The following is a 25,032-nucleotide window of genomic DNA, read 5'->3' on the forward strand; positions in this document are numbered from 1 at the left end:
TTAATTTTTTAAAAAATTATTATTTGTTTGCCTAAAACCCACTGGCCATGTTCTGCAAGGATTAAATATATTTAATACATTCTGGGGGGGAAAAGTGCTGAAATATTTACTTCTAATTTTGGACAAGATTCGTAAGTTAGATGCATAACCTCTTGATATATTTTTGTAGTAGAGTACTGTATTTTAAAAATTACTAGTAAGTAAGTGATTGAGAGATATTTGAAGGAAAGATACACTATACTTTAGAAATCAAAGTGGCATTGATAAACCTAGCTTGACAAAGTCTGATATTAAGATACTCCCCTTAAGATGAATCTAAGAATTATTTTGTAAGTGTGGCTTATAGTAAGGAAGCAAAAATGAGCCTCCTGATTTCATGATAAAGAAATGCCCAAATATACAAATTTAATTACGAATAGTGACCACATGTTTAATAAAGATCATTTTTTAAGAAAGAGGAAGAAGAGAAGAATGCAAAGAGGGAGGGTACGTGGAAAGAAGAATGCAAGGAAGGGTGGAAGGAGAAGTAAATGACCAAATAAGACAGCTGAAGAACTGGCAGGAAGCCCTCTAAGCTTAATGTCTATACCCACTAGGATTGAAATCGTTTTGGTGGAAGACAGATCCTTTTAGCGCCATAATTGGATCTGGATTGATTTCATTTTGTTATACAAATTTAAATTATTCCAAAACAGACATTCCTAAACTGCTGTCACTAATTTTCATCTAGTTCATTCACTCATTCATTCATTCATCAATTACTGAGTTTTAGACACACGACCAGCCTTGTGCCTAGGCAGTGAGCACACAGCGGCAAACATCATAGATAGTTTCGTGTTTCTCTTCGCAAAGAATGAAGGCGGCGCTTCCCTGTGGTTAGTGGTAAAGAATCCTCCTGCCCGTGCAGGAAGCGCGGATTTGATCCCTGATCCTGGAAGATCTTACATGTGGCAGAGCAACTAAGCCTGTGTGCTGCAACTGAGACAGTGGAGCTGTGCCACCACTATTGTGCTAAAGAGCCTGGGAGATGCAACTGCTGAAGCCCGAACGCTCTAGGTCCCTGCTCTGGAACCCAACAAGCCACCACAATGAGACGCGCACGCAGCAATGAAGACCCAGCACAGCCAAAAATAAATAAAATTTATAAAGAATTAAACCTTCAAAAAGCAAATATACCTTCATATAGTGATTTATACATGTATTAAGATGGTGAGAAGTTGACAGGATAGGAAAGAGGAATATTTCCAAATACCTAGTAAAGATGTTCACAATGAAATTACAAAATGTCTTTTAAAAGAATGACTGAATATCACCTAGACTTTTAAAGAATATCTAAAAAAAAAAATTGCAGTGCTTGCCTTGCATAGATTCTATAAAAAATGTTGAATTTCATGTTACTATATTTTCTTAATGTTCTGCTGGTATTCTAAGCTGTGCAGTAAGGTTCTCAACGAGCAGAAGCCCTAGTGGTAGAGGGCCCCATACTTTCTCAGCTTATATTTTAGAACATTTCTTATATGGAAAATGCCTAGGTTTATAAGATATTATCAGGAAGGCTTTGACAAACCTAGACAGCTTATTAAAAAGCAGAAACATCACTTTGCCAACAAAGGTCTGTATAGTCAAAGCTATGGTTTTTCTAGTAGTTATGTATGAATGTGCGAGTTGGACCATAAAAAAGGCTGAATGCTGAAAAACTGATGCTTTCAAACTATGGTGCTGGAGAAGACTCTTGAGTCCCTTGGACAGCAAGGCGATAGAACAGTCAATCCTAAAGGAAATCAACCCTGAATATACTTTGAAAGGACTGATGCTGAAACTGAAGCTCCAATACTTTGGCCCCCTGATGCAAAGAGCTAACTCACTGGAAAAGACCTTAATGCTGGGAAGGATTGAGGTCAGGAGGAGAAGGGGGTGACAGAGGATGAGATGTTTAGATGGCATCACCAACTCAATGGACGTGAGTTTGAGCAAACTGCAGGAGATAGTGGAGGACAGAAGAGCCTTGTGTGCTGTAGTCAGTGGGGTCACAAAGTGTTCGGACACTATTTAGCGACAAATCAATAATAATTAGAACAAACAATTTAGAATAAACAAATCAATAATAATTGTGCAGAGGTTTTTCAAGTCCACAGTTTAATTTTCTGGGATAATCTGTGGGAAGGCTGGGTCTCTCCTGGTTGTATGATGCAGATTGTAGGTATTTTTCTGGCAGCAATCTGGTTCCCTCCAGTAAATTTCTGCGAAAACACTTACTCTTGGGTGTACTTATAAAAAGCCCAAATCAGTTCACTTCTGTGTGGTTCAGACATTCCTTGATAAATGCTCTGTGCCAGGCAGTGTGCTGGGTGATAGAGTCATGGAGGGGAAATAAGACATTATTCCTTAAATGACAGGAAACCTTAGAATGTAAAGTGAATAGTTGATTTGAATATGATATAGTAAATTCTAAGCTAAAAGTAAACACTAAAAAATAAGAACCTCTGAAGAAGGAATAAGGTAGTAGAAAAAACTAGCAATAGAGAAGTGGATATGGAAACCATCCTGTAGCCAGAAGGAGACACAGTGAGTTTCAAGCAGAATGAAGAACCAGCATGGCAATAGTTACTAATTCCTTTTAGTAAATGTGCACCCCACCATATAAATGTGGGTGTATTCTTGGTGTCCTGGAGTTCCAGGCTTCCTGGAGTTTTCTGTGAGTCACTTTCGGTGAGTCACAGACAAGGACACCTCATCTCTCTCGGGACCTCACTTTGATTGTCTATGATGAGGAAGTTAACATAGTCATTCACTTGTCCCTTTCAGTTCTCAAAATCTCCAATATATACAGATAAGTTTGTGCTGGTATCTTTGAAAAGATGAATAATATTGGGGGCATTTTATTCTACTTTTTAAAAGATATTTTTGGAATGATGAATGAGGAGGGATTTAAGAAATCCAAATAATTTCAGTTAAATCAAGGGGTTAAAAAGAACCCCACCACTTAAACATTTATAGCCATTGTAACAGCACAGTATGTTTTATAATAGGTAAAGTCAAGGAAGCAGGCCTCTAGCCTCAAAAACTTACTATTGAAGAGTACAAACAACAAGAATAAAAAGGTAAACACCCACAGTGCTGTGTGGGTGTAACTGCTAACAAGCTTTATGGAGCAGGTGGGATTTTAGAAGCAATCTGAAGAGAAGGGTGGTGTGGCACGCTTCAGTAGGAAAGCTTTCAAGTGGAAGGGATGGACGGGAGATGGCAGAACCCCAAATGAAAATACAGAGGAAGAGAGAAGCAGAAAAAAATGACTGGAGCAGGAGGACAGGAGGTGAGGTATCTCAGTTGAATAAGAGTACTGAAGGATCAGGTGATGTGGGCACATACAAAGTAATCCAAATGACCCAAATAAGAGGGAGCATGTTCTTTAGACAAAACACGAATTGCCAAAATGTGCAGTATTCCTTTTACGGTAGAATAGCTGGAGGGATAGATTAGGAATGTAAACAAAGGAGGATCACTGACTCCTCAGGAGCCTTCATCTAAAGAGGAGTGGAAGGAAGCAAAGATTTTGGTTTTTAAATTTTACAATGTACAAGTATCCATCATTCACACGTTAATTAACTGTGTGTAAATATTTGTATTATGTCTTGCATAGGTACAGGATGGGTAAGACAGAGCCCTCTTCCTACCCCTGCAGCCCTTTGGAGATAAATCAATTTTATTGAAACAATTTTGATACAGCATATAACGAATTCTAAGAGAATCAAGAGGAAACTTTTATGATTTAATATGAAATAAAACTCCTGTGACAGCCTTTTGATATTTATGATGATTCTCTAGTAAATGGTACAAGTCCTTGTGAAGACTTCACCAGCCTGTCCACATTCTCAACTTGATTTTAGGACAGAAGTTATATACTTAAGAAAATATGTCTTAATGAATCCTAAAATATTTTTTTCTCACTCACAAAACTTGGTGGGTTTTTAAAATGTATTGCCAGCCTTTGGGATTGGATCTCTGTGGACATAGGGTGCAATTTAATGGTCCTGCAATATAGTACTTAATGCTCCCATTTCTCTGTCTCTCCAACTGTATATCCCCAGTGTTTTCCAGCCGCACATTTTCATTTTGACGATGGTGGGACAGAAGGGGTGCTTCAGATTTTTTAAGGTGAAAATGGTGTATGGTTAGAATAACTGACAAGAAAAATAGATGCTAATTTGGTGTAAGGCAAGAATTTTGACTTCTTAGATTTATGTGTATAAAAGACATTATTTAAACTACAGTTTCCCCACTCCCCATTTCATAGCTTTCTTGAATGCTATGAATGATTACAAAACAGTCAGTACAGGAAGTTAATTACTGTGAATCGTAAATCCTTTTGAACTAGGAACTAGCAAAATATTACAGTCATGGGTGATTGGTTTTTAGTTGCCAAGTCATGTCTGACTCTGCGACCCCATAAACTACAGCATGCCAAGCTTCCCTGTCCTTCACTATCTCCCAGAGTTTGCTCAAATTCATGTCCATTGAGTCAGTGATATTATCTAACCATCTAGGGGCAAATTCCTTAACTCAAAAACATCCAGCACAGTGTTTTGTTTTGTTTTGTTTTTTTAACCTTTACTACAGCAGTAATTTAATTTATGTTATTCAGTTTCTTCCACTTCACTGATTTCTGGTGCTGTGTAAGGTAGAAGAGAGATTTGCTAGCAGAAACAGACAACTCCTAAGTGGAACCTTAGGAACGAAGGTCATGAATGTGCGATACCTCTTAAGATTGTCCATTGAACAGTCAATGAACAAAATTTATTGAGTGTTCTTTTATGGATAACATTCAGTTCAGTTCAGTTGCTCAGTCGTATCCGACTCTTTGCAGCCCCATGAATCGCAGCACGCCAGGCCTCCCTGTCCGTCACCAACTCCCGGAGTTCACTCAAACTCATGTCCATGGAGTCAGTGATGCCATCCAGCCATCTCATCCTCTGTCGTCCCCTTCTCCTCCTGCCCCCAATCCCTGTTATAGGAGACTAATTCAGGTCAGTTTACAATGGCGTAGAAATAAACTGCAGCTGAATCTGTAACATTCAATAAGATCATTTAGATTAAGATCTTTTAGTAGAGGAGATAAGCTAGGTCCCTTGGAAGAGACTTCAGTTATCTGAATCAAGAAAAATTTGAGAACTAGAGTGATTAAGTATGTCTAATAAAGCATCCCTTTCCAAGGGAAATTTAGGCTTAAATTCAGTTTTTAATGTTAGACATCAAGTTCAAGAGCATAAGAAAACAAATCTCTGAGGAAATTTGTTAGGAGACAGTTTATTTCAAACTAGAAAATAAAATAATTCTTCATGAACTTAAAGGTAATAAATTCCTTCCATGAAATTTAGTATAATTCATAGAACATAAGAAAAAAACAGGGTTTTTTTTTTGCAGATTTAATTATTTCCTATTTTTTGACTATTGATGATACTTTGAAAGTATTTTAATGTTATTTTATCTAATTTTCAAAGAGAATCCAAGAAGAGCTGAAAAAATGGTTCTTCTTTTTTACCCCTTGATTTCAGAGTTGGTAGTAGCTTAGACATGTCTTCATGGAGTTTTGGGTTTTATTTGTAAAGTAAATATTCTTAAATATATATTTTCTTATACCACATGTGCCTGTGCAAAATTTCTCTATAATTTTTTTAACTGCATTTTTCTGAGTCATTTAAAACAGAAATCTTTCTCCAGTTTCTTTCTGACTAAATTGTTGTCTCTATCATTTTCCTGTCCAGAGCAGTCTTCTTTAGTCCTTATTCCGTTCTTAATTACCTTTCTTATTCCACCGAATACCCCCAACAGACTGTGAGCAACTTGCTTGGCACGTAGTAGACATTTTTGTATCAGTTTTGAATTCAAGGAAGTTATTTCCATTTTAGACCTCAGGTCAAATCTTTTCTTTCTTAGGGAGCTTTTTCTAATGCTTGTAGACTATATTAACCCATTCTTATCTGGTATGTTTCCACTGTCTTCTCTTTGCCAACATTGACTGGTACTTGGTCCTGAACCACTTATTATGTTAGGTGAGCAAAATCCTTGTAACAGTTTAATCTTTGTGTGTGTTCTTTTCTCCTTGAGTTTAGGAATCAAGTTTCATATCTCTTGGTTATTAAGCTCTTAGCATATGTCAGACATTCTGTAAAGTTTTATACAGTCTTTAATATCTAGACATTAACTACATCTTAAGACTATAATGTCTTCCTTTTAACCACCATAAAAACACACAATAGAAAATTGATACTGGCATTTTTAAATTAATTATTTCAGTGAACTTTTCATCATTAGTAGCTTTCATTTCACTTACCCATTTCCCCCCTCTCTGTTCAGTGACTTATTTTCATGCAAATTCAGAATTACTTGGAAAATGACCAAACTAAATTAGTAAAATGTCTGAAGTATTAAGTATTTGTGGAAAGCTGTAGATACATTATTTTCACTCACATATAATATCCACTTGCTTGCCAACAAAATACAGCCAAATAAAAGTGCCACTCATCTTAAATATGTCTCATGTGTAATATATCTGTTCTTAGAATGGTAATGCATATTGCTATAGTCCTTGAAAACAGCTTTTTTCCCACGAATGAGGTTGAATCTTTTTTACATGTTCTACGTGTCTTCCTCTTCCTTCCCACCCCACAACCCTGTCACCAACTTGTGACATTCTTCATGCTATTAATTTCTAAAATTTTATTTTATAAACATTTGTTTGACCCTTGGTAATTGCCATACAATCTAAATTACTGCATTCTAGTTTAAGGGAAAATTCTTACATTGTTGTTTGTTTGGCTGCACTGGGTCTTCATTGTGGCAGGCCAGCCTCTAGTTGCCGTGTGTGGGCATCTCACTGTAGCAGCTTCTCCTGTTGCGGAGCACGGGCTGTAGGGCCTTCAGGCTTCAGTAGCTGTAGCTTGAGGGCTCAGTAGTTGTGGTTCTCAGGCTCTAGGGCATGGGTTCAATAGTTGTGGTACCCAGGCTTATTTCCTCTGTGGCATGTCGATTCTTCCTGGACAAGGGATTGAACCCATGTCTCCTGCATTGACAGGTGGATTCTTTACCAGTGAGCCAGCAGGGAAGCCCTAAAGAAATTTCAATGCAGTTTTCAAGTCCACATAAAAGAGTGAGAAATAATCTTTGACAAGCAACTATGTTGTGCCATACAGCTCATCAGGTATTCCATTCCATCCCCATAATAACCTGTTGAGTAAAGAGTAATAAAGGTAGTTCTATTTAATGCAGACATGCTACATGGTAGGCATGGTACTAAGCACTTTTATATAGTTCTTACTTGCTTCTCACATCAACTCTAAATGTGAGTTTTATTATTTTTAATTTACAGGGAAGGAAACTAAGACTTGGGGCCATTAAATGATTTGTCACACAGCTAAATGATGAAGCCACTGCATAGTAACTAATTGCAGAAAGAGGATCCTAAAGTTGCTTTCCTACTAAGACTGCTGGGTTTATTTGGAATGAGTATTTTATAGCATCATTGGGCACATCTTAATTTCAGGGGGTTCCGACTGAGTTTGAGACTAATTCTTCCATGATAGCCACCACCGAAGTTTGGAATGGTGACATAGACGGGCTGTGAAATGTCCTTGAAAGATGGTTCTGTAACTTCATGCTTTGATGCTCAGACCATATACAATGATAGACAAAATATAAAGGGAGAAAACCAAATGGATTTAGTCAAGTTCAAAACAATTATCTGTCTTTGAGATCTGAGAACCAAATTTCAAAACCAAGCGATTATCAGGGTTAAAGCCAGAGGGTGTGCTGAACTCCATTCCTGAAATGAGAAGGTTAATTAGGGTTCTTGTTACCTATGGGACAAAGTCAGACCTGCTACTTTTTAGAGCAGAGCTTGGGGAGAAAATTCATTGTTCATGACAGGAAACTAGAAGAACTGTTCTGTTGTTGATCAGTATGTGAATCTCAGGCTTCTGAGCTGGAGAATTAAAGGGGTAGAAAGAGAGATACAGTTTGTGACTTAAAACTGAATTAGCCATATGCTGGCCCTGCCACACCCCTGTAGCACAACAGATACCCAGGAAATGCCCCTGTGTGACCTCGCCTGGTCTGGTAGCCTGGATGGCCAAGTAGAAGCAATGGCAAAACTATTAGAAAGGGAGGAATGAGCACATAAAAAAATCTTTCACTGCAAATGGGCTTCGAACCAAGATTCCAAAATACGTGAGTGATTCATTAGATTCATGTAGTAAAGCAGACAAACAAATAAAACCCAACTGCTATGAGACCAAGATTCTACTCCAGAAGAAATTAATTATATGGGACAGTCTGACAAAGACTTCGAAATAAGTACGTTTTGGAGCTCAGAAAGATAAATGAAAGTATGATTTTCACTCAAACGAGTGACAAATTTTGGAGCAAATCCAAGTAGAATTTTTTTTTAAGAGCACTTGTGTTTAAAATTAGAAACGTTAGAAATGACAAATGTTAATCAAAATAAAAGCTCTTGCAGACAGGATAAGGTACTCTGGACTGAGTACCAGTGAAGAGAGAGCCAATGGTTAGAGAAAGTACAGAGAAAATCACGTAGATCGGAATAAGAAGACAGCCGATATGCATGAAAAAATAGTTAAGATACTTGCAGGATAGACTGGGAGGCTGCAGATCTATGCCTACCAGGAGTGCCAGTGGAAGTGAAAGGAGAATGTGTGAGAGATACGTAAAAAGTGAAGAAATGATCAATAAAAGATTTTAGGATTGGAGACACACCTGAACACTCAGGTTGAAATTGTTCTTTCGAGCAGGACAGATAAGCATACAGTTGAAAATATGACAATAAAACTTCAAGACAGTGAACACAAAAGAGAATCTTGGGAACTTTGAGGAGCCAGTTCTGCTCCATCGACCTTGGTCAAGAGTCTGGGACTAGTAAAAAACTGGCTAGAAATGGTTCACTGTGTGTCATCAGCAAGTCTGATGCCATCACTGGTGTTGTCAGGGGCCAAAGCACAAAGCTCAGCTGGTAAAGAATCCACCTGCAATGCAGGAGACCCTGGTTGGATTTCTGGTTGGATTCCTGGGTTGGGCAGATCTGCTGGAGAAGGGATAGGCTACCCACTCCAGTATTCTTGGGCTTCCCTGGTAGCTCAGCTGGTAAAGAATCTGCCTGCAGTGTGGGAGACCTGGGTTCGATTCTTGGGTTGGAAAGATCCCCTGGAGAAGGGAAAGGCTTCTCACTCCAGTATTCTGGCCTTGAGAACCCCATGGACTTGCAAAGAGTCAGACATGACAGAGCCACTTTCACTTTCAAAGCACTAAACAATTCTAAGGAGAGCCTTCTTTCAAAATGTATCTAAAATGCAATTTTAAAACTGCCTGCAAATAATCAGAGTTTCAGTTCAATTCAGTTCAGTCATTCAGTCATGTCCAACTCTTTGTGACCCCATGGACTGCAGCACACCAGGCTTCCCTGCCCATCACCAACTCCCGGAGCCTGCTCTAACTCATGTCCATCATGTCGGTGATGCCATCAAACCATCTCAACCCCTGTCGTCCCCTTCTCCTCCCGCCTTCAACATTTCCCAGCATCAGGGTCTTTTCCAATGAGTCAATTCTTCACATCAGGTGGCCAAAGTATTGGAGTTTCAGCTTCAACATCAGTCCTTCCAATGATATTCAGGACTGATTTCCTTTAGGAAGGACTGGTTGGATCTCCTTGGAGTCCAAGAGACTCTCAAGAGTCTTCTCCAACACCACAGTTCAAAAGCATCAGTTCTTTGGCACTCAGCTTTCTTTATGGTCCAACTCTCACATTCATGCATGACTACTGGAAAAACCATAGCCTTGACTAGACGGACCTTTTTTGGCAATGTCTCTGCTTTCTAATATGCTGTCTAGGTTGGTTATAACTTTTCTTCCAAGGAGCAAGCGTCTTTTAATTTCATGGCTGCAATCACCATCTGCAGTGATTTTGGAGCCCCCCAAAATAAAGTCTGCCACTGTTCCCACTGTTTTCCCATCTATTTGCCATGAAGTGATGGGACCGGATGCCATGATCTTAGTTTGGTTCAGGGATCATGATGATCATGCCGTGATCTTGTCAGAGTTTAAACTGTGTTAAAACCCAGTGGGCGGCAGCCAGGGTAAGAATTTTGTCCTTGGTTATGGTATTCACGTCTTCATGAAAGTGAAAGTGAAGTCGCTCAGTCGTGTCCGACTCTTCGTGACCCCGTGGACTGTAGCCTACCAGACTCCTCCATCCATGGGATTCTCCAGGCAAGAATACTGGAGTGGGCTTCCATTTCCTTCTCCAGAGAATCTTCCCGACCCAGGGATCGAGCCCGGGTCTCTCGCATTGCAGGCAGACACTTTAACCTCTGAGCCACCAGGGAAGCCACCAGGTCTTCATGAGTTGTCATTTAATCTGTGAATGAGGATAATAATCCCTCCTTTATTTTCACAGTTTTGTTGCTAGTGATTTTCACCTGTAAGAGTTTTTACAGGTTGTAAAACATGATTAAATTTTGAATGCATGCATGCTAAGTCAATTGAGTTGTGTCTGACTCTTTGAGACGCTATGGACCATAGCCTGCCAGGCTCCTCTGTCCATGGTATTTTGCAGGCAAGAATATTGGAGTGGGTTGCCATACCCTCCTCCAGGGATGTTCCCAACCCAGAGATTGAACCCATGCCCTTATGTCTCCTACATTGGAGGCTGGTTCTTTACCATTAGCACCACCTGGAAAGCTTATAATTCAATTGTAAGAAATTACTACTTTACTACAGAAATGATTATCAACAATGGTTCCTGCCTCTTAGTATTTACAAGTTAGATTTGTTTAAAAAAAAAAAAAACGAGAAAAATTCCCTCCAAACAATACAAAAATGTTCACAAAGCTATTTGTAACAACTAAGCACAAATTATTTTTAATGTGTGCAAGTGTAGGAATGTAAAGTGAACAGTGGGGATGAGGTTTAATGTTGATAAAACTACATATTATGAATTACCCTATCCACTTATTCCCACTTGTTATTATGAAAATGCTCACACATGCACCTAGATTTAATAATTGTTGACATTTAGCCATATTTATCTGTATGTGACCATAGATGCTCTTTTTCTGGATCTATTGAAAGTAAATTGCAAACATCATGCCATTTCATGTCTAAACATTCAGTTTGCATCTCTAATAAAAAGAACATTTACCCATATAATCATAATACCATTAGTACATCGAGAAAGTGAACATAGTAATCCCCCAATATTGTCTGATAACCAGCTGAGATTCACATTTCCTCAATTTCCTCCCAAATCTTTCTATATGTTTTCTCCCTAAATCAGAAACTACACATTGCATTCACCTCGAACTACGTTTATTGCTATCACTTTTCTCTGTTTTATTTGAGAACAGTCTTTCCAGTTTTGTTCTCCCTTATGCATTAACTTTTTGAAGATAACTGGCCTAGTGTATTTTTTGTTTTGAAGACTGTTCCAGATTTGTGTAAATTTTTTTCTGCAAAGAAACACTTGTTCCTCTCTCCCTGCATTTCCTGAAAATTGGATGTTTCATCTAATGGCTTAATTAGATTCATGTAGGGGCTTCCCAGTGGCACTAGTGGTAAAGAACCTACCTGCCAATGCACAAGATGTGAGAGACGCAGGTTCGATCCCTGAATCAGGAAGATCCCCTGGAGGAGGGCACGGCAACCCACTCCAGTATTCTTGCCTGGAGAATCCCATGGACAGAGGAGCCTGCTGGGCTATGATCGATAGGGTCTCAAAGAGTCAGACAGGACTGAAGTGATTTAGCACTCACACATATATTTTAGATAGGAATACTTTATTATGATGCATTATACTTCAAATGTCCACTATTGATGGTTGTAAGCTAACTAGCTTGATTATAGTGAGTACCACCAGATAAGTCACTGTGAAGGCACATACCCCTTTCTGTTTGCAGTTGTCAAAGGATGAGACTGTGTCTCTCAGAAAAACCTTTCTCCTCAAGATTTTAGCATCCATTAATGAGCTTCCCTGGTGGCTCAGACAGTAAAGAGTCTGCCTGCAATGCAGGAGACCTGGGTTTTGATCCCTGGTTCAGAAAGATTCCCTAGAGAAGTCAATGGCAGCCCACTCCAATATTCTTGCCTGGGGAAATCCAATGGACAGGGGAGCCTGGTGGGCTACAGTCCATGGGGTCACTAAGAGTCAGACACAACCGAGCCACTAACACTCTAATAATTATCCTGGACCATTTTATTGGCATTGCAAAATGGTTGGTTTCTAATTTTGTCATCTCTTACTGTCAGCCTTTGGTAAAGAAAAGCTTTCCCTCATCAAAAAAGCATGAACTACACTTCCTCCTAAAAAATCATGATGCTTCTGTGACTTTATTGTCAGTTTTCAGAACAAGAGATTCGTGTAATTGTCTCTTCGATGGTGGCAGCCGAGATTTTTCTTTCCTTTTGTTTTGGAGGATTACTATGGACTCATTGATGTTTTTTTATACTTAGTGTTTTGTTTTTAAAAAATCAAAGCAATTACAACTACAAAGTATAATTTTTTTTTTAATTTGATGAGGCTAAATGTGAAGCCTAAGTCCTAATGGAATATAGATTGAATGGGGAGGGAGGTTAATCAGAATAATGTGTTTTTTTTAAGTATACATTATTAGAGATCCTAATCATTTTTTTTTAATTTATGAGATGCTCTTTTCTCAAAGTCTCTGAGTACCTTAACCAGAGTATCACTGAAAACAAGAATGTCAAAAAGGCACATTTAAATTGTTCTCAAAATCAATCAAAAATAATGAGGTGCTGGGAAAAAGTTGTATCCTTGATAATTACATCTATCAGTATCAGAAAACAAAAGAGAACAATCAGGAGATGACAACTCCACTCCCAAGTAGCACATTAAAAAAAGGCTAATGAAAAAAAAGTCTCTTTTAAAAATTGTACTGAATTAGCATTTCAAGTAAATTGACAACTTAAGCGTTGATAAAGGCCAATCTGGAGCCCAAACAATGGAAGTTCTGTTTCTACTTTTATCTGCTTTTAAAAGAAATGATCTCACTTGACTTTCTTTGGTTGTTGTCCTCTATATAGATGGAAGTGTTAGTCACTCAATGATGTCTGACTCTTTTGCGACCCCATGGACTATAGCCCACCAGGCTCCTGTGTCCATAGAATTCTCCAGGCAAGAATACTGGAGTGGGATTCTATTTTCTTCTTCCCGACCCAGGGATTGAACCCAGGTCTCCCACATTGCAGGCAGATTCTTTACCGTCTCAGCCACCGGGGAAGCCCGTATAGAGAGCATTTGTCCTACTGGAGAAAACAGTCCTTCTTTACTCTTCAGGAGTCAGGGAGTCCCTGGAGTATTGTGCTTGATTTAGAGCTCTATTTATTGAAAAACTGACGTGGAAGAAAGTAACAAGGCTGGTGAAAGTTGCTTAAAGCATTTCTTAAACCAAACCTCTATTTTCAGTCTGCAAAGGGGTTCCTGTCACTGTCACTTTCAACAAGAAATTCAACTTGTTCTTTATAGCTGCAGAGCCTGAACTTAGGACCATTGAGTAAAAGTAGCAGAAAAGTCAGTTTGTGCTGAGAATGAGGAAGAATTCCTTCATAAACTCAGCTGTACAGAGCTGCAATAGCTTTACCTCCAAGGGCGTGAGCCAACACTTTCAGAAGTTACAGTCACTTTACTTAAAGATGGTATAAAGGCAGGGGTCTCTCAAATATCTTGCTATAATTATAATTATATATTTTATCATTATAATAAGGACTGTGAGTCTATAATTATAAAAAGGAATAAGAGTCTATAATTATAATAAGGAATGTTTTAAACGTCATTTTAAATTTAGTTTAAAAATTTGAGGGTAAAAATGAGTTTTATTTTTTAGTGGTCTGTATAGGCTATTTTTTATGTCTGTTATTTTTAAATAGATTTTATTATTTTTTTAACTTCTTATTTTGTATGGGAGTATAGGTGATTAACACTGATGTGTTAGCTTCACGTGTACAGCAAAGTAATTCAGTTATTCATATACACAGATCTATTCTTTTTCAAATTCTTTTCCAGTTTAGGTTGTTGCATTATATTGAGCAGAGTTACCTGTGCTATACAGTAGGTCTTATTAGTTATCCATTTTAAACACAGCACTGTGTGCATGTCAATCCCAAACCAAGAAAAAAAAAGAATTTTATACCAAAGCTTTAAATAGAAAGCCGCAGCACATCCAAATTTGTGTATCACTGCTTTTTATTTAGGAGATATGAGATGTATGATGAGATGAAGTTTAAGTTATAGCATTTTAAGACCATGTTCTTGATCACATTAAATTCTTTATCTAGTCCCAAATTTAGGAGCTTGTACATCAAAATATGACTCTCTTAATAAGAATACAAAATAACATTTTAGATATTGTCTTCAGAGTAGAATTAGTATTTGAATTATCAGTAGTAGTGACAAAAGCATTTTCTTTCAATGATAAAGAAAACTGGTATACATAGATCTTCCAATGTGTCAGTTCATTTTGAAGGCAGTAGTAAGTGCTGGTATTTTATTATTTTGGCTTGTCAAGTGATTTTATTCTTTATTATTAGACCAAGAAAAAAAAAAAGCCCTAGTATATTCCGCCAACATATTCATCAGTCATCATTTTTGGAGACAGTTTTCGACGTATTGTATGTTTTACTGTGCTAACAAGAGCAAAGACTAGCCATTAAGTTTATGTTTCTTTGTTTTTCCGCAAGGTCACATATCAGGAATGATGCTGGAAGTATGCTAATAAACAATATATAATGTAGGTCATCTGGGAGTAAGAAATATTTTCTAACTAGTTCTAAAGGGAAATATTGTTAAAAAAGGGAGCGATGTTATTTACGCAACACATGTTGCTCTATATGTCACCATCAAAAGCATCTTGTAAACAGCTCAGTGCAGTAAATCTTCCTTGGTGATTGTCAGGGTTTTTCAAGTCCGTGTTAAATTTAGACCCAGCACACTCAATTCACAACATGCCTAATGTACAAAGCCTGTTAGATTATGTAGAAAGCTTCTGCTGGAAATCAGCCTGCACTTCTGTGTTGTTCAAGGAATACCATCCTCTGATGCAGAAGCAAATACTATGTTAAGAGAAAATAATTAAGAAAACTTTACATTAAAAACAGTTATCATTTTAACTGCTAATAAAAGGATGCTATTTTTTTTTTTTTTGCTTAACTTTGACTTTGTCGAGTTCTTTAAAATTAATTGCAGTTGACAGACTGATATTTTCTATTGCTACCATTAGTAAAGCAATTTTATATGACTGCTGATGAAGTGGTAATTCTGTTAGAACGCCTTAACACACTGTCATTGATATGATTTTACAAATGTCATTTTCTCACTTTCAGGAGAGTTTCAAATGGATTATTTCATGATGCTTTATTTTTGTTTTCCAAGGTGGTTTTTAATTGTAACTATCAAGTTTCATCATAAAGGCAATTATGTAACTGTGTTCCGGAAAACTTAAAAGCAATACTTTACTTATTGAGTTCATCTAATATGTACTAAGCCGTATAGGGGACACAGAGATAAAGATGAGAAATCGTAGAGGCTGCCTTTATCAGAGAGCCCTACTTTTAGAATTGAGAATTTATTTCCGAAAAAGTGTCATACTGAATGAAGTTAAGTCAGATAGAGAAGGAGAAATATCGTATGACATCCCTTTTAGGTGGAATATAAAAAGAAATTATACAAATGAACTTACAAAACAGAAAGACTCATATTTACAGCTCAGTGCAGTAAATCCTCCTACATGATTGTCAGGGTTTTTCTTACTTAAGAAACAAACTTACATTTGTCAGGAGGAAGAGATAGGGACTTTGGGAAGGTCATGTACACACTGCTATATTTAAAATGGATAACCAACAAAGACCTACTGTATAGCACATGGAACTCTGATCAATGTTATGTGCCAGCCTAGATGGGAGGGGGGATTTGGGGGAGAATGGATGATGCATGTATATGTATGACTGAGTCCCTTCACTGTTCACCTGAAACTACCACAACATTGTTAATTGGCTGTACCCCAGTACAAAATAGAAAGTTTAAAGTCTGGGGGAAAACGAGAGAGAGAACTTATTTCTGTTACCAGCTGTAAGGCACTGTTACATTAGGCACATTATTCTGCTTATCTGGACCTCAGTTTCTTTATTTATGTTACAAGAATTATAATGAATACTGTTCTGTCTATTCACAAGACTTTTTGTAATGATGAAACGGTGTTAGAATGTTTGATATGACATGATTTCTTTATAGGAGATAAGTATTTAAATGCTAGTGTTCAGCAACTTCTGAAACATCATCTAAATTTCATACTTCAGCTAAAAATTATCGTCTCTAAATCTCCTAGCTAGATTTTGTGAATCTTCACTTACTGGCTGTTTTGTATGGGTATCTTGAAGCAACCCTGCAGTTATGTTGTTCAGAATGAAAGTGTGCCTGATCCTCAAAGACATAGGTTTACGAAACTCAGCCACGCTTTGCATGTATTTTCAATACCAACTTCTGTTTTTATAATGTAAGAATCTTTAAACATGTATTGTACTGTAATTATGTGTCTTCATTTCTTCCAACTGTTTGCAATGAAAAACATAATGTTTGGATCAAGCTATGGGTCATAGTAGGGAACTCACAGAATTTTGCCCAAGTAGCCCTACAGACATTTATTTAACAACATATATAAGACCATGGTCTCAGGAAAATTCTGTGACCAGGTAGGGTTTGTTTGTTGTTGTTGTTGCTGTTTTTTAAGAAAAAAATGAAAAGATGCATGTGTCTAAGTAATTCTGTTTATACTTGTTTTCTCAGAAGAAGACCTATCAGTGCATCAAGTGTCAGATGGTTTTCTATAATGAATGGGATATTCAGGTGCATGTTGCGAATCACATGATTGGTAAGTGACACTCCGAACCTTCTTACAGATAGATTTTCCTCTTCCTTGTGTACATCAATGCCTATATAATTAAACAGAGTTAAAGATGAATTAATTGTTCAGCCATCAATCATTTACCTAGGTATGATTGATTTTTTTATTACTATTATTAGGCCTGATAAGGCATTAGCACATTTTATTTTCTGCAAGGGCTAGTTTAGACTTCTGCAGAGGATTATATATCTACTGCCAGTCAAAACACAGGTGATTAACAAATTAAACTTCTAATCATTTTTGCATTATTGAAAACTAACAGGAATGGTTAATGAACTGGATGTTAGCTTTCCATAGAGTTTTAGACAGGTTTTAATTTCAGAAGTTATTATGGTAATGGCACTGCTGTGTGTTGCTTAAGCATCTTTGTATCCAAATCTAAAGTGGTGAGTTTCTGTGATAGGGAAACATAAATAATTTAAATTGCCATAAAATAATTTTATATGTATGGTTTCAACAGCCTGGAAATAATCTTGATCATAAAGATCATGTAAAGAATTCAGTCATCATTTTTTATTCCTCACCAAATTTTATGCAGATTTTTATAAAAACAATTTGGGTAAAGATCTCTGAGGTTACTCTAAGCCTGTGTTTTCAGGGATTTTGCATTTTTTACATGGGCTAGAGCTAAAAGGATAATTTTTTCACTTACTCTTATTGTCCCATTATCCCTTAATTCCTCTGGGGTTACCTCCTATGTTTTAATTTGATAAGCACTTAGTAATAACACTAAGAATTTTACCAGCCAATTAAACTTTATCAAGCAGATCTTTTTCTACTAGTAAAATGACAATTGCTATTACTTTATACTATTTTTGTCACTCATTTGTGTTTTTACGTGATGTGAGTTTTTTTTATTTCATACTGCTTTCATGGTATTTTATAATATCATAAATTATTGTGATATGGTATTTCAAAAGTCTGATCAACCTCATGCTCTCCATCTATCAAACTCTAAGAAAGGAAAGAATATTCAGCATTTTAGACTCTGAACTCCTTTTCAGGGGTAAACAAGTTTTATCATACACCTAATCAGCTGCATTCTAAGAGGGTGCAGTAGAAAGGTTGCTCCAATTATTATTACTGATCCTTACAACCAGCTATAATAAAATTTCTAATGACTTTGTAGCTATTAATGAAGATGAAGTCAAAAGTATGTTGGAAACTTTATTAATAGATTTTCAGTAGGATTTGCTTTATAGTTTTCAAATGATGGTCTTTAGCAGGATTACAGTTTACAAAAGACTTAAGCGTTTAATTATACAATATGCAGCTTATACCTAACAGCTAAAATATTGGTTACTTTTTCTCTATATTTTCCAGATATAAGTACTAATATTATTAGTGATTTTCTTTCACATTAAATGGAAATACTCTTAAATGTGCCAGAATAACATTGACAGTTTTACTGAGTGTTCAGAAGATAATGAGAACATGTAAGAGAGACTGAAATGTTTCTTATGTTTTCCTTTCTATTTTGGATTCCAAAAAACACTCTATGTAAACTTTCAAAATGGACTGGCATGGGGGGAAACACATGGGTTAGAAAAAATGAATTCTTCTTTCCAAATATGAGTGTTAATATTTTCCATCTCTTTATTTCTTGAGTAGAGCTTACTGGTGGCGGTCAGTCATGATTCTGCATTAGGCCACAGTTTTACAAGGGTGTTAGTGAAAATATTTCTTGGAACTTTGCAGCTTATGGAAAATTTAGTGAAACATTGTGCTTCTGATTAGTTTTATTCTTTGTAAACTTGTTTTTGATTCTGGATTTATTATTTATCCCAGGGCCCAGCTGAACAAATGGAATATATTTTCAACACATTATTAATGTTCTTTTGCCAAAGTAGAATCTGAATGGAATGCTGAGCATGAGAAGAATTTTTTATTTTAGTATCATTTGTCCAAAATGTTCATTGGTTTGGCCTGGTCCTTTTTTAAAATTGCTTTATACCTTTCATTTGGTATTTCCCTTAATATTCCTGCATCATTAGTGCTTTCCCAAAGCTTCCCCGCCTCTACCTTATGGTGGATTAATATGACGCTCACCTCCTCGTGGGATCTGAACGTTTAACAATCCACCTTCCATCAGAGAAGAAAATTCGATTCCTTTTCACAGAGGGCCTAGGTATTTAATAGTCATGCTAGTTTTTAATAATAAAATATGTAATTCTCTTACACTTGAGGCCTAAACAAAAGAATAGTAGCCATTTAATTGTTATATCTGTTGACCACGTATCCAAGTCCTTACATTTCTTCCCCTCTGCATTGTTAGTATCTAGAGAGAGAGAATGTGTACCGGGAGGATGTCACAAAGGCTAAGATATCCCTTTTTAAAATCCCAGTGTGATGCTTAGTTTTTCAAATGAGGCAGGCAGCATGATTCTGTTGGCTAAAATACCTCCATTGAGGGTAGGTATTTTTAGGTTGTGTATCTGTATATCTTTTTTGTCTAATCAAAAAATAATCTCAACTGGACATTTAGCAAGGAAGAGGGATTAGAGACTATCTGAAAAGCCTCTTACTCTTTTTGTTAAGAGGGCCTATAGTGTTTTTACAGATTTTGTTTTCCATTTCAATCAGTCTGGAGGAGAAATTATGTCACCTGATGGAAAACAGGGTCTGCAGATGACCCAGTGAGGTGTGACTTTAAACTCCTTTGACCAAGCCATTTGCATTTGCTTCTACGTAGCACACATGTTTTAATGCAGTTTCAGTGCCAGGGAACCTCCACGCTTCCTTCTGGATGTGCTGGTCTCAGACTATTGGCCAGGGACATTTATGAAAGGAAACCCATCAGTGTTTCTACCAGGTATACACTGGAGATGCTGTGCCGAAGTGCCATTTTGCAATGAGGTGTGGACACGTGCTTTGAGTTGCAGGAATAATTACTCAATAAACATGCATTTGGGATTTGACTTATGTCTATTAAGGAAAAAAGAAAACCTCACTCTCGATCGCATTTTGACATAGTTTCAGTAAGAAATCAGACCAGCGACTATTTAGAGGTTTCTCTTCTTTAAACACACACACATATACCACCACCACCACCCCCACCCCCGCCAAGAGCTACAAAACCCTTTAACAGCTTTCCTGGGGGAAAGATTTCCCTCTTTTAAAGTCTGCACAGATGAAAATTTTTTTCCTGTCTTCCTTTGTTTCTTTCCCGTAGTTTACATTGGCTTTTGACCTGAGAATGCAGAAAGAAGCCATTGTGCATTGTGCCCTTTAATTCATTATTCACTCGTCTCCTTCTATCAGCAAAATAAATATTTATTGTTTTCCCCCCTTTGATATTTCTATTATTATTATTATTTGGTACGGATTAGCACAGATAGTGATGAGACCAGAGAATGTAAATGTGTTTCACCCAGCAAAGGGATTGCCTCATATAAAATTATGAGGCTCAACAGCAGTAGAGTAAATTTGTAAGTGCTCTGAATAAAGGGCTGTTAGGCATGCGATAATATAAAGAGATGACATTGCCAAGAACTATTTATGAGAAGCTTAATTTTTTTCACTCTGATAATTCTTGACCAATAATTACCAGCCTCTAATTATCTATTTTAGTTCGAAAGAAATTTCTATCACTACAGAGGTTGGCATTGCAACTAGCGCATAAATCCCCAAAGAGACCAATGTGTTCCAAACAGCCACAAACAACTGTCTCATGAAACAGAGTGAGCAAATTGCGAGCGGCTGGTGGTAGACAACCAGCAGTAAGCTCACCATCGAAGGCCAGTCAGCTTAACAAAGAAATGATCAAAGGGGAGAAATACCATTATCCTTGGAATTGATTGCTACGGTCATAGCCTTTGGAGGACAAGTGGCCAGGGTATAGCATAGCCATTTCCAGCCCTTGCTTTCAAAGTTCTTGGATGAAGAATATGAAGGGACTGAGCATAAACCATTTACCTAAGAATTGTTTAAAATTGGCATAGAAATGATTACTTAAGTTTATTTTTTGTATGATCAAAAAGACCAGTTGGAATAGCAAAATTGTAGCTAAGGTGGCAGAGAATACTCTTGTGGGAAAAAAAAAAAAGGGGGAAAATCAACAAATAGTCAGTAACAGATGTGTCCCAGATGGATCAGGGTGACACTTAGTGCATTGGAAGCAGTAAATGTATTTATCTCTTAGTGAAGCAAAACTAGAATTAGGGACTATAAACGACAGCTAATAGAAAAACATGGATGCATAGACACTGACTATTTTTATTCATATCTCTAATACTCCATGCTTTATGAATAGTTACAATTTTTAAATATCAAGGAAAGGATTCAAGCTTTCTGTAGTGCACGCAGGACAATACCTACCCTATGTATTTTGTTCCATGTGATATAAATCACTGATATTAAGACAGAAAAAAATGCATGTACAGTGTGCTGAGATTTCTGTCTGTGCTTGTGGCAAGTGACATTCATATATTCTGAAATTTGCTTGATGCCCAAGGTCACAAATGGGATCCTTTTCCTTCTGTTTCTTTAGTAGATGGTGTGCTGTGTGACTAATCTTCATTAGTTTTGTGATATTCACCATCACTTCTGAAACATTCCAGCCTGAGTGCTCTTGCTTTAGAGTAGACTAAAACCAATATTTTGAGGTTTGTAGTGGTTTGGGATTTTATGCATCTGAAGGGGAAATATCCAAAGATATGTATCTCTGCATAGGAAGATAAAGAGCCATGTTGCTCCTTAAATGCTCAGCTCTCATTGGCTGCTTTTTAAAAAACGTGATTATGGTGGATCTACAACAATGTGTATATGGGTCGGTGTTTATATAATGTGTGGCTACCTGCACTAATCCTAAGCAGCTCAAAGTCCATAAGTTCTCTGGAGTTTACATGAGTTCTAAATGAGAAGACTATTGAATTTTTTTAAGTCATCTTCAGTTGATTGCTTACAAAACTCAGGGAATTAAGAAATAAGCATTTGGTGTTAAATATGTTGAAATACTGGCTAATTTCATCAAGAGCTGGATTAAAAAAGATGAAATCTGGGCAGTTTAATGGTAACAGAAAGCTACCCTCATGTGGGCAATGCTGGCTTATTTGAAAAGCCCATAAAGGGTTTCTACATGGACCATACAAAAGGGATACTTTCTCTTTAATAGCCATCTGTACAGGAGAGATGAGAAGTGGGCCAGGTCATCTCTCCTCAGCTGTCATGATATTAACGTAGGTAATGGAGCAAGCTCGGCATTCTGCTGGGTGTTGTTTTTCATAGATGTTCATCGATTTACACAGATAATTCTATTTATTTCTTCGAGTTGGTCCAAGTGAGCCCGGCAGAATAACAAACACCAAAGCATTTCAAATGACTTTATCTTTGTTTGCCACGTAACTTTTGTCTAAAAAAATGGTGTCACACCTACTGTGCAGATGGCGGCATGATTTGTAAACCAGCCAAAACATTTAAACAAATGTGTGATCTGGGGATAGATTTAAATAAAGGATAAAAAGGAGTGTGGGCCACAAATTCTAATAATCAGATGATTTTAAGTTGTGTGCAGTGTGGAGTGATGGTCACAGTAATGGCAAAGAAAGCTTGCCAGTGACAGCAAGGTGCCTCACAGCTCTCCACACGGCGCCTGTGGCCCGGCAGGCCTCAGTTTGAGAACCGCACATTTGCCGTACAGCTGGCAGCTCTGTATGGGGACATCAGATAAAACTTATGTAAAATGAAGTGTTATTGCTTCGTATGAAATCGTTCAGAGAGGGAATCCGCAGACAGTAACTGAAAACAGAATTCATGGTACCAATGAAGCAGACTGTAAATATGAAGAGGGTTTAATTATCTGCGCAATTTAACAAAAATTCAAGATATATTCAGAAAGGACATACACAGGCATAAATAGAACGCTGCTACACCGTTGAACAAGTGCAAAGTGGGGACACAGGAAATGACCAAGCTTCTCTATACCATCAGCCTTCCTAAAAAAAAAAGACAGTTTAATATAAAATCAAAAAGACCTTAAAAAAAAATCTTTTTGGAATAAGATCCAGTTTCCAAGAGCTCATCTTGATTCTTTGGATTCTTATTTCTGAAGCCACTTTTCAAGAAATCTTTGAGACCTCTCTCTTATGTCAATGTTAAGCTATTAAAAGACACATCAGAACGTTAACCCTTGTTTTGTGTTGTAGCCTGTGTCTAGCAGCATTAATTTACAAGAGTGAAAAATACTGGTGGTTACTGGAGTTTCTAATGTACAAGCCCTTAAGAAAGGCGTCTCAGACATTTCTTGTCATGTTCATTTTCCCTGAGGCTGGGGGTCTTCACTGAGCCACCGACAGATCTAGTTTCTTGTTCCTTTTTAGAACACATGGTCCTAAAAGAGACCTCCTAAGAATGTTGTTCCCAAGCAGAATTATGGAGATGCCAGCCTGCCTTCCTAGCCTCTGTACAGAGACACCGGGCAGGGTCTGTGCCAGATGGAAGGTTCTGTGTAACTGGCTGAGACATGCTGGTGGGGCTCCTGGCTCTGGTTTTGTCCTCTCCTTTGACTTCCCTGGAGGCTCAAGTGGTAAAGAATCTCCCTGCGATGCAGAAGTCCCAGGCTCGATCCCTGGGTCGGGAAGATCCCCTGGAGAAGGGAATGGCAACCCGCTCCAGTATTCTTGCCTGGGAAATCCCATGGACAGAGGAGCCTGGCGGGCGACAGTCCATGGGGTCACAAAGAGTCAGACACGACCGAGTGACTAACACACTTTGACTTGCTGGAGAATATGCCACAAGGCATACCCGTCCACTCGCCATTAGATATGTTGATTATCAAATAGGGGTGATTGTCTGCTTCTGCATGAAGTTTGCAAAACATTTCTGAATGGAGGGTGGGTAAAGTCATCCACCAAAGATAAATAGAGGGATCCTACATACACACACTCACACACACACACAGGCCCAGATAAGCATAGGCATTGTGACCTAATTCCGCAGGATCGGTTCAGACGCATAAAGAGAGAAGGTGGCTGATGACCTGTTTCCATAGGTGATTTCCTGGTCGCAGGGCCATTCCTAGCAAGTAAAACAAAGGAATGTGGAGAGTGGGTGTTGAACTTCAGTGGCTCATATTGTTGCATTTGGTGAGCTGATGAGCTTCCTAGGTCACCTTTAGAATTATGCCTATGACAGCAGCAGCTACCTGCCAAGATTGCAAGGTATCTCACAGCTCTCAGAATGGCGCCTGTGGCCCGGTAGGCCTCAGTTGGAGGGTACACATTTGCTGTACAGCTGGCGGCTCTGTATGGGGCAGCCGTGTGGGCTGTTAGGGAGCTGGAAAGGAGACAAGCATGAAATTTCTTCTAACCCCAACTCTGTTTTTCTGTACTGTTGGCTGCTTCTCAGTTCCTTGACAAAAAAAAAAAAAAAAAGAAAAGCAATCAGGCACCCTTTAATCCGCCTGTGATTACCACTGGTATAAAAAGAGAAGCATAATGAGGAAAAATGCCTCGTTTTGTTGCCTTCAAAAGCCAACAAATTGGAGTTAACTTGACAGGAAGTGGCTTAATAATTAGATTATTTATTTATTCCTGACACATATCCCCCTGTTACTAGTCTCAGGAGACCCTGTAGATGGTACGATTTTCAAGCTGCCATTACTTCGCTGTCTTCTGTGAACAAAGAAGCTACTGTCTATCAGTCAATTAAATGCACTCTTTAAGCGGAGGCTGCGAAGTCCTCAATGGAGAGAGCCCTGGGACGCTGTGGCTGATGATTCTTTTCTCTGTACTGTACATCACACTCAACTACAGTCCCCACAGAGATGGAATAAAGTCAGGCATTAAAATATCACTTGTTGATTTGTTTGCTAATGAAGAGCCATTGAAATGTTTGTGTATTTCTATGGCAAAATTGTTGATAAAAGGGCCGACTTGCCTGTGTATCTTAGTTCATCCGCCGTGAGTGCTTATTTAAGAACTATTCAAATTAAATTCAACCCACAACAGAAGTAAAAAGAAAACTCTGAGATAATAGGAGTTTTCTTACGATGTTCATCACGTCCAGTGACTCAAGGCAGGGAAAATGAAGAGATGGCATTATTTTAGTCCCTGATTGA

General features: G+C 37.8%; 1 protein-coding gene across 1 annotated transcript in view; it reads left to right on the plus strand.

Annotated features, from left to right (window-relative positions):
- Positions 1-25,032, plus strand: part of ZNF521 (zinc finger protein 521) — a 157,198-nt gene that overhangs the window by 19,388 nt on the left and 112,778 nt on the right. The window contains exon 2 of the mRNA XM_068993654.1: positions 16,859-16,943. Coding sequence (XP_068849755.1) covers positions 16,859-16,943 — 85 coding nt within the window. The remainder of the gene's footprint in view (positions 1-16,858; positions 16,944-25,032) is intronic.

The sequence above is a fragment of the Capricornis sumatraensis genome, chromosome 21 (genome assembly GCF_032405125.1).
Source record: "Capricornis sumatraensis isolate serow.1 chromosome 21, serow.2, whole genome shotgun sequence".
Lineage (NCBI taxonomy): Eukaryota > Metazoa > Chordata > Mammalia > Artiodactyla > Bovidae > Capricornis > Capricornis sumatraensis.